This window comes from Panicum virgatum, chromosome 9N (genome assembly GCF_016808335.1).
Source record: "Panicum virgatum strain AP13 chromosome 9N, P.virgatum_v5, whole genome shotgun sequence".
NCBI lineage: Eukaryota > Viridiplantae > Streptophyta > Magnoliopsida > Poales > Poaceae > Panicum > Panicum virgatum.
This window is the reverse complement of record NC_053153.1, coordinates 76,948,804-76,959,561: the sequence shown is the minus strand read 5'-3', so window position 1 is coordinate 76,959,561 and position 10,758 is coordinate 76,948,804. Positions and strand designations below refer to the sequence as shown.

At 49.8% G+C, this 10,758-nt stretch overlaps 1 protein-coding gene across 1 annotated transcript; it reads left to right on the top strand.

Moving 5' to 3' along the window:
- Nucleotides 1-9,314: 9,314 nt before the first annotated feature.
- On the top strand, nt 9,315-10,243 carry LOC120692245 (protein TIFY 11b-like). Its single transcript, XM_039975508.1, has one exon. The coding sequence runs from the start codon at nt 9,452-9,454 to the stop codon at nt 9,992-9,994; it is 543 nt and encodes a 180-aa protein (XP_039831442.1). The 5' UTR covers nt 9,315-9,451; the 3' UTR covers nt 9,995-10,243.
- The last annotated feature ends 515 nt before the right edge of the window (nt 10,244-10,758 follow it).

Genomic DNA, 10,758 nt, shown 5'->3' with positions numbered 1-10,758 from the left:
CAAATGGACTGTAAATCGCTAGACGAATCTAATGAGCTTAATAAGGACGTGGTTAAACACTAAATTGCTACATTAATGCTACAGTAAATATGCTCTAATGATAGATTAATTATGCTCATTAGATTCGTCTCGTAGTTTACAGACGGATCTATAATTAGTTTTGTGATAGTCTATATTTAATACTTTAAATGTTAAAGATTCCCTTGCAAAAATACAAAATGCAAAATTAATCTAAACAAGGCCCGAATACAATTCCACTTGCCAGGTGTGCATCATGCGTGTTTGGAGAGTTGACCCATAGATCAAAGCAAATACGCCAGCTGCCTAGCTAGCTCATCAAGAATCAGTATAGCCCATGTGTCTTTGGTTGAACATGAACTCGTACAGTATAACTTATTCAGTATGCATTGCGTCTTGGATTCCACCTATCAGAACAACTCTGTGCCTTACTTGTTGATCGTTCCTTCCTTGATTACTCGTGCAAGTATATAGCCATGACATTTGGAATAATTTCCGTATAGTCAACGAGATTAACCTAGCATTGAAATGGAACAACTCATCGATCAGTCAGCAAAAAACTAGGCTCCCTTGGGTCGACATCACCGGACTGCTGAAATAAGACCCAACAATCGTAGAATTCTTCATCATGCCTCTGACCATCAGCGAGCTCTCACCTTCAAACTTCAGTAGCGACCATGCGCCATTGCGCCTCCTCCTGTCTCCGGTTCTAATAAGAGCGTTCGTTGTGCCTCCTCCCCCCATTGTTACTTTGTTATTAGCACCGCGTGCCATTCAACCGGCTGTCCTTCACCACCTGTGCCTTTTTTTTTCCTCAGATCAGAGCGAGACTCTACCCAATTTCCATTAACAGCTAGCCGATAAACGTCTTGAACTTCAATTGGCGTCCTCGCTGCTAATTCAATTCTTTCTCGCTGTTAATTTAATTCTTCTTCAGTGCTCAGCAACCAAAAACCGACACGGAAGCAAGCGCGGGGAGAAAGGCGCACGTGGCCGACTCATTCTTGGGCTCCTGGCCTGGTACCATGAAGCATGCCTTTCACTTGAGTTTAAGCTGATGAGCAGTTTGTGTGCCGCTGGTTGTGTTTTATTTGGCTGCAGACATTTACTCCCTGAATGCTCAAAGACGGAGTTTTTCTTTATTTTAAAAATAAAGCATGCCTTTGTGACGGGCGGGCAAACATGACTCCAGCTCCCGTTTACTTTGAATATTTAAATTCTCGCACCGCAGCACCAAGAATCATCGCGGAAATGTCAACAACACCGGAGGAGTAGCAGGCGGCTGCGGCCGAATCATTATATTTTTTTTAGAAAAGAAAATTTTTAACAAAAACATGGCGATTTCAATCACAAACAACCCGCTCGCACGAACTGAATTAATTAAGAACCAGAGCCAGCTGAACTAGCACTTGATATATTCAGCCGCCGTAGTATGCCAACCTGCTACAGTAGGCCAGATGGTTGGTACCCTTCGATCTCGATGTGCATCCGTCCGCCCTCCACTATCCGTCGGCGGCCTCGCCGTCTTTCGTCGACTATCGAGTCACCCCGACTCCACTTTGTTCCCATTCGACTGGCACCACCTCCCACTCAGCCGCTCCCAGCGCAACACCCGTCACTGTGCTTTAGGTGACTAGCGACGCGATCGACTCCAAGGATGGTTCTGTGGAATCTTGTAACACCCTAAAATTGGAATCAGAAACCCAAATAAATTTAATTAATTTTGTTATAGGCCGATAAAGTTTTATTTGCTTTATCTTGCATTTTAGAGCATTTATCGGGAACTAAATAATTTATTTAGCCTTCAAATAAATATAAGGAAAATAGGTTGTGAGCATTCATGCCGTTTTGCATCTTTTATTTGTCTGCTGTTCAGATTGAGTTTGAATTCTTTGAATTCAAATTTAATTTCAAAGTGTTTGAATCAGTTTAGAAAATGGAAAACATTTTCTTCTCCCTTCCTTCTTTTCAGCCCAGCCCGCAGCCCAGTTTTTCTTTTCTGCAGCCGGCCTGCTCTTTCTTTTCGCAGCCCAAAGCGCTCCGCCGGCCCATTTCTCCTCTCCCGGCCTAGCCCGTCCCGCGCGCCCCCTCACTCTCTCTCTGGCACGCGGGCCCCGCCTGTCAGGTCCGCCTTCCATCTCCCACCCGAGCCGGACTCGAGCTCAGGGAAGAGTCCGACCCGACGCCGACTTCGCCGCTCCTTCCCGGGCCCGCACGCCCAGGTGCCCTTGGCCCCTATAAAACCACCACCCCTGCGCCCCCTTGACCTCGCCAAACCCGCAGCTGGCGCCTTAGCCCGCGCAAACCCTAGCTTGCGTCGCCGCACGCCCAGCTCGTGACCCGCCGCCGCCGCGTCGTCGATTCACCGCCGTTCCGTCGAGCTCGACCACCGCTGGAGCTTCGCTGTGGTGAGAGGAAGCTCGCCGACTCCCTCCCCCTCTCTTTCTCGCTTTCTCGCCAGCGCATTAGCTCGTCGGAGCTAGCTCGCCGCCCCTCGCCGCCGCGATTGCTTTCCGCCGCCTCTGCGCATCGCGCAGATCCCGCTCGCGCGTTCGCCGCTTCGCGCTCTCTCGCCCCGTCCCAAAACCCGAGTCAAACCAAGCCCGGATGGCCAATTTGGCCCACGCCGGTGAGCCCCGCCGCCGCAAAACCCGTCGTCGGCGTTAGCGCCGCCGCCCGCACCGCCCCAACCCTTCTCAGTCGTCAGATCTAGATCTTACCGCCCAGATCTAATCCAGCCCCGAGTCAAACTTCCTGATACCGGTCAACCTTGGCCTTTTTGCAAAAGAGCACGTCAAGTTTCTATAAATCAACCCGCGGTTCAAGCCTGTAGGAAAGTATTTCCAAAATAGCCCTGTTATTTATGTTTTCACCCCTGGAATCTTCTAAAATCTAACCCGCCATCCTAGGAGTTCTTTTTTACACCCTAGCCCCTGAGTTTTTATACAAAATTATGTTTACGCCCTCGGTCTCTTTCTGTTTTTCGCAAATAAATCCCTAGAGCCTTGTTTAGACCATAACTTCACCGTTTTAAATCCGTTTTCAACAATTCTTGCGCTCACGTGATCTTTGCAACGTGTAGAATAGTTTTATACCCTCTTTTGTACTGTTTATATTGTTTGGTGTACTGTTTCTCATTTGTTGTATGTGTTTGTTTGTATGTGCTCGTGTGATGCGTAGACGACACGCCGTTTGAGGGTAAACAAAAGCAAGACTTTGAAGACGCCGATCAGCAGTAGCGTTTCGAGGAAGTCAAGTGGCCCCTTGATCATACTTTGTCCCCAAATAAATCACAAGTTATTCACATTTACTTCATTGCATGCATGTGTCTATAATATGATGGGAACCCAAGTAAGGATTTTACCTAGATTGTTTTATCCATACCTTGATCAACCCGGGTACTTTAATTAAGATGTGTAGTATTGCTAGTTGCTTATACATAGATCATGGTTAGTGATACTTGAAACAAATGCTACACATGTTACTTCATGTTCTATGGTTAACGTTGTTAAGCAAGATCATACGATTAATTGGAACAAGGAGAACCACCCAAGAAAACCGTACAACCACAATACTACATGGCTCTGGTCTTGGCTAAGTAACTAGATGAACTATATGTGGTGTTGGGGTGGCTAGTTTGGTGGTGTTTGGGCTTGTGTCGTGGAGCAGGTGAAGGAAGCGGCGTCTTCTGAGGGACTGCAATTGTTGGGACCAACACTTACATATAGGGATTCTTTGGAAAGGCCTCATAGCGTCCCTATGCAACCATACCTCGAAAGTGTGGTATTGTGTCTGATCAACACATGCGTGGTTGGGTTCAAAGTTCTTCGGGACTTTTACGCGAATTGTGGTGAAAGTGTACAACCTCTGCAGAGTTAAAACTAACCGGTTAGCCGTGCTCACGGTAAAGAACGGCTTGGACCCTCACATGATAATTGAACTTGAAGATGATCTAAATTGATGCTTTATTTATGTTGGAGATGATTACTTATGATTTTTTATGGTTACTTTATATGCTTATTCTGGGGATTAATGGTATAAACTTACATGTAGATAATGTTTGCTTAATAAAACTTGATTAATTAAAAGTGCTTATCGCAGTTAAACCATGTCAGTTATTCCTTGTTTCAGCCTTGCATGTAATATATAGCTGTTTTCTTGCCACTTGTTGAGTACCAACCATAAGTGTACTCACCTTTGCATAATATTGTTCAGACCAACATAACGACTGCCCGGAGTACCCAGAAGACTTCGAAGATTTCTAGGCGTATGTCTCCTAGTCGACTGCCTGTGCTAGAGGATTCCGCTGTTACTCTGAGACGCTATTTATTCGCTTAAGTTTAAGACATTTGATTATGTAATAGTCTTTAATACTCTCTTTCGTTATGACATTGTTATGATATCCGCTTTATTGTCTATCGTATATGTGTAAATTGATCCTGTCGCACATATGAAAATGCATTCGATTTTCTTCGTAAACCAGGTGTGACAAATCTGCCGCTTCCGAACGAAGGAACTCCGACTCGAACCCCGACCGCCCCCGACTCTGACTCTAACTGGTTCTCTTCTTCATCGACGTACGGTTGGCCGGTTGCATGTACTATATATATGTTTACACCCGTTTGCCACCCTCCACTGGTCGAACGGCATCAGTTGGACCGACGGATCGTGATATGGCCAATGGCCGACGCAACGCTGTCCGCGTACGACCACTGGGTCGCGCGCCGCGAGGCGCACATCCGCCTCTGCGCCGCGGGCGGCGAGGACCGCCTCAGCGCGCTCCCCGACGACGTGCTCCACCTCATCATCCGCCGCCTCGACACCCGCGCGGCGCTCGCCACCGCCGCGCTCTCCAAACGCTGGGCGCGCATCCCGCGCGAGCTCCCCGTGCTCGAGTTCAGGGTCAGCGATGTCCTCCCGGAGCGTTACCACGCGCACATCAGGCGCCGCCTCGACGCCCTGGACCGCGGGAAGCGCGCTTCCCTGGTCAGAAAGCTGGACGAGTTCATCGGCCGGTACGAGCGCCAGGCCATGCGATCCTTGGCCAGCTCCGTGAGCAGCTTCTTGGACGCGGACACCAGCCGGAGAGCCCAAACTGTAATTCTGGAGCTGTTCCCCACGCACAACTCTGGCCCGTTCAGTCGCCTAATCGGCAAGGCCATTAGTGACTGGGGAATCCAAGACCTGGAGATCCTCGTCGTCAAGCCGACCCCATGCAATAGCATTGTTCCCTACAGATTTCCCCACCAATTCTTGGAGGAATCCAAGTCCTTCGGCAGCCTCAAGAGACTACGCCTGATCAACTACGTGCCGCTCGCCGCCCGCGACGGCAGCAGCCGTTTGCGCGCACCGCCGGCATTCAGCTCGCTCGCCGTGCTTGTCTTGGAAGGCTTGCCCAAGTCGTCGCGCCTCTATCAGCGCGTCATCCGGGCGTGCCCCATGCTAGAGGTGCTGCACCTTAAGTCTTGCCTATTCCGGGGGAAGGTATCCATCGACGCGCCTAACTCACGGATCACAGAGCTTGTCATCGACGCTTGTAGATTCAACGTGGTCACGCTTGGTTCTCTACCCAAGCTTCAGAGGTTAGCTTGGTCGGGTGCTCCAGTGGAGTTTATGATCGGCTCTCTGCCACGCCTCAGCCACTTGAACCTCAGCTTCTACGACGATCCCAACGTAGGACCAGGTCCGGGGTACGCTGCCTTTTTCGGCCCACGAAATGAGTGCTCCCGTCTCAACTTCTCGAGCCGTTTCTCAAATTTGGAGACATTTGTGGTGCGGTTCACGGGCCCAGAGATGTGGATCGTGCCAGACCTTCGCATGCCGTTGGGTAGTCTGAGGCGGCTGGTCCTTGTTGACATGCCTCGTTCTTGGGACATGGCGTGGACATGCCGTCTCTTGGAGGCCGCACCTCACCTCGACACCCTAAATGTTCATGTTGCCGATCACAACTCCTGGGAAACGATGTTCGGTCCAGCAATCCCTGAGCCGCCTTCGTGCTTCAAGCACCATGTGCTAAGGGAGGTGGTGATCCTTGGCTTTCAGGGGACAGGGGCGCAAGTTCACTTTGTGAGGTTCCTCACGAATGCATGCAAGGCGCTCAAGAATGTTGCGTTGTTGAAGCATGGACACATCCAAAACGAGGGGCTTTGGAAGTGGGAAGTGGTGGCGTCAACGGTGGAGTACCGATGGAGCGATAAGGAGAGGGACGTCTTGCTAAGCGAGATAAATGGTGGGAGTACTGCTTCCTCCACGGCGCAAATAGTTCTGAGATGATTTTTTTTTGGTTACAGATGTACTCCGTACTACTCTGTTCCTAAAATTAACATTATATACGACTGGCAAACATATATGACTCCAGCTCCCGTTTACTTTGAATATTTAAATTCTCGCACCGCAGCACCAAGAATCATCGCGGAAATGTCAACAACACTGGAGGAGTAGCAGGCGGCTGCGGCTGAATCATTATATTTTTCTACGAAAGAAAATTTTAGCAAAGACAGAGAGATTTCAATCACAAACGACTCGCTCGCACGATCTGAATTAAGAACCAGCTGAACCAGCTGATCCACCCCGGCCCGCTCGTCAAGTCGTATATCATCCTGTGCAAGAAAGAAAGCGAAGCCTGCCTATTCCTCTGTTGTGCTTTTGATTCTTCCATTTATTGTTGTTCTCCGTTTAACAGGTGGCCCGATTGTTTATCCATCCATCCGACCCTCCCCGATGCCATCCATCTTTATCCCAGCACGTTGCCGCGCATGTGACCGAATTGAATTTCTGGCGCACGGTGCGGACCCCGCGCGGCATCTTCCTCCCTTCCGTCCGCTCCCAGGGGCCAGGGGGTGGTTACTTGTTGTTCCACCGTGGCTGCCTGGCTCCCCCTCCGAGCGAGCGCGCGACAGGTGGACGGGGTGCGTTCACGTCGCTGTCCCCGCTCCCCGTCGCCCACAAAACGTGCTCCGTTCCCGCACATGACCCTGCTATTATATGGTCCACCACCACAGGACTAGCTAGCCGTATATATATATATATATATATATATATATATATATTTGGCCTAATCTAATCGATCTCGCCTCGTGATCCCACCATACGCCGCCGCGTGCCGGAAAAATCGTTTTCTAGAGAGTGGGAGGGGGAATAATGGTTGGGGTGGTATGGGCGTGACGACCCCGGCCGGAGATCTTTCTCGTGAACCATGAGCGGGGGGCGTGCACGCATTTGCAGGGCGGCCGCCCAAAAGGTGCGGAGGCCGTACGGTTTCCGTTCCTTTTCAGCGCGATTTCTGCTGTGATGATATACGGACGGACGGAGTAGCATGCGAATGTGTTTATTTGGTGATTGTACTGTAGCACGCAGGTGCGTTGCAGGCCTGCCTCCGGTTATTCCATAGCTAGGCGTATAGCCCGCACATTTGCGCGGCTAGTATTGAAAATTAAAAAATTTATATGTCGTTATATCCTTACTTAAAGATTATACTATTTTTTTACTATATATATACAACATATTCATTATTGTAAATTATATCTTATTATTGGTTAAAACAATTCAAATATGGTCTATCTATAATAACAATTTGATTGTTGAGTTTTAATAATATTATGTATAAATATATTCTTATTTTTGTTTTATTTTGATTGATGGTTGTTAGCGTTAGTTTTCATTAATAGAATATGTTTGTAACTAAACATAGCTAAATGGTATTTTACATTTAATTTCATAATGACATTGGTGGGTAATTTTTAATTAGGTATAGGGGTATTTTAGGTTAATTTTATTATAATGGCAATGGTGTGTAATTTTTATTTTTCTCCGATTAACGTGAAAATTTATAGACGTTAAGAGCGAACGTGGAGGCTCCGTTTGTTGGCCAAATAATTAGATAATAGATCCTCTCCTTCTCAACGGGCAGTCGGGCAGATGGATGATTATTCAGAGCGTGAGGACAAGAATGATAAAAGGCAGAACGGTGGTGGTGCAAGAGGAGGGGAGAAAAGAAGATACCGGAAGAAACGGGACTCACGCCACCGCTGGAGTGAGCCAGCGAGCAGAGTGCCAACCATGACCAACCTCGTGATCCAAATCCAATGACTAGAGCGCACGTCGAAAATGCCGTGGGCATTGGTTGGCACGGTGGGTCACGGGCTCAACTCCTTACTGGAACCGTAGCGTGACCCAACACTACTACCCCATTAGCAGCACGCTAGTAGTAACCAACGATATGGTCGTGTTTGGATCAAGGGCTAGAACTATTTGAGTTATAGCTAATTAGTTCAAGCAAATAGTCCTTCAATAAAATAGCTCTTGACATGTTTGGATCTAAGAGATATTTAGCCTTTAAAGCATCTTTTTCTAATCATTGGAGCTCTATTACCTCTTTTGCTATGGTGGGCTCCACCTGAAATAGTCCAAATAATTATCATTTGGATGGGATAGTTTTTTAAAGTAGGCTATTTGCAAATAACCAAGAATTAGTCCTCATATTTGAGAATTTTGGACTATTTTAAACTATTTTAAATTAAAAATAACTCTAACTCTTGGATCCAAACACGCCCGATTACGCCTTCCATTTCTGCAGCAGCCCAAGCACACCAGAGAAGAGAGCACCTGTTGAGCGAGCTGCGAGCATCCCTTGGCTGCTCTGCTCGAGTACATCCATCTGTAAGTGAAAAGCACCCAGCCATACTTTCGCGGATCGGATCTATCCTTCTTGTTGTAAGATTGGAATATTTTGCAGTTGAAATTGATGCGGAATTCACACGAGTCGGATATCTTTTCGTTTTTCCAAGTACTAGTGGAGATGCACGTGTCACATGTTTAAAGAACAATTATTTAAAATAATTTATTTTGTCATAGTACTAAATATTTAATTTATTTATTAGTATATCATACTGATCCAATCTAATCTAAAACAGTCTAATCAACGGACTCGTACGAGATTGCCGATGATAAGTAAACAAGAGATAAGTACCAAACTTCCAACCACGTTTTTTCTTATTTTGCTCCGCGTGAAGCTACCAACTGGAGGCAGCTAGCCGAGAGAGATGGTCGACAAGACCAAAAGGGGCCGCACCGCCGCACCTCTTCCCCCAGCGGGCCAACCATACACCAGTAGGCAATTCCCCTTCCGCACGTCTCCATCCCGCCAGCTCCCAGCGACCGTCCCACCACACCTGCTCCGGCTCCGCCCCAGCCCACAAGAATCACGTGTTCTTCGTGCCCAGCACCACCACCGCGCCTCACGTCTCCTCCCCTCCATCCATCAAGCCCGTTGCCCCCCGACTCCTATAAAACAAGGCTCCCCGCGCCCCACGTCAACTCCACACAGCACCATCGAGCAAGCAGCACAAGCGGCAGGCGCATCCGAGAGAAGAGGAAGAGGAAGCGAAGAGAAGCCAGGACAAGGAGAGGAAGAGGAGAAGCAAGTTCGATTAACATGGCCATGGCTGCAGCGGAGGGCAAGAGCCGGAGGTTCGCGCTGGCCTGCGGCGTGCTCAGCCAGTACGTGAAGGCGGAGCAGATGATGGCGGCCGCCCCTGCCCCGGGCCCGCGCGCACCGGCGACGACGCTGAGCCTCATGCCCGGCGCGGACGTCGGCGCCGAGCAGGAGCCAACCGCCGCCGCTAGGGGGGAGGAGGCGGCCGGGCCCGCGTCCGCGTCCACTGCGGCGCCGCTCACCATCTTCTACGGCGGGCGGGTGGTCGTGTTCGAGGACTTCCCGGCGGAGAAGGCGGCCGAGGTCATGCGCCTGGCCGCCGGCACCGAGCGGGCGGCGGCCCCGGCCCCGGCCCCGCGCGACGACATGCCCATCGCCAGGAAGGCGTCGCTGCAGCGGTTCCTCGCCAAGCGCAAGGACCGCCTCGTCGAGCGCGCGCCCTACACCCGCCCGTCCCCGGCGGAGGAGGCCGAGAAGAAGAAGCCGGCTGCCTGGCTCGGGCTCGGGAGCGCGGACGCCGACCGCCTCGCCATCGCGCTGTGATTCGGAGCTCGCCGGGTTGCACATGCTGGGGGATTGGTTAGCACTAGTAGTGATTTAATTGGGCGGGTTCCTGGGGTTGGAATCGGACTGGATTTGATCGAACGGAGCCGGAGCATTTGCTCATGCTCTTACAGAGACGGAGAATTGTAGAGATGTATTCTTTTTTTACCTCTTCTTTAACAAGAGTGCTTTGCTCTTGTAACATTCGATAGAAAGATGGAGATTGAACAATTCGTCAATTTGTGCCTTCCAATCTGTATTTTTTCCCCTGTAGAAATCGGGCCCTACTTCTTTTTTTCCTAAAAAAAACTATGAGCTCAAGAAACAAGAGTGAAGCATGAAACAGGAAGAGGAAAATCCCACACGAAACTCCATCCAACCACAGCCTCAAATCAGTAGTAGTTTATTGCTGGAGAAAATTTCAAAAGTGGTCCAAACGGGCACCACGAAAACGTGCCCCCAAAACCGCGTACGCGCCATTATCTTTTGGAGCGGGCACCACGCCACCACCACGTCCACCACCACACCCCCCTCGCGTGGATTATACTATGCCGTCGCTGGCATTAGTCTATCGCCGGCCGGCCAAGTGGGGCACCGCGGAATTCACATGCCGAGCGAGCCAGGCGACGGGAACCTTCCCTTCAATCCCTCCCCTCCCAACCGCTGTCGCTGGATGCAACTTGCACGCCCCCGCTACTGTTCAAATCGAGCCCAGCCCGTCACGTCGCTTTCCCCCGCCCATCGGCTTCCCCGCAAAGTATCTC

What these genes read in the sequence shown, in the direction of transcription:
- LOC120692245 (XM_039975508.1), top strand. Translation starts at nt 9,452, where the DNA reads ATGGCCATGGCTGCAGCGGAGGGCAAGAGCCGGAGGTTCGCGCTGGCC.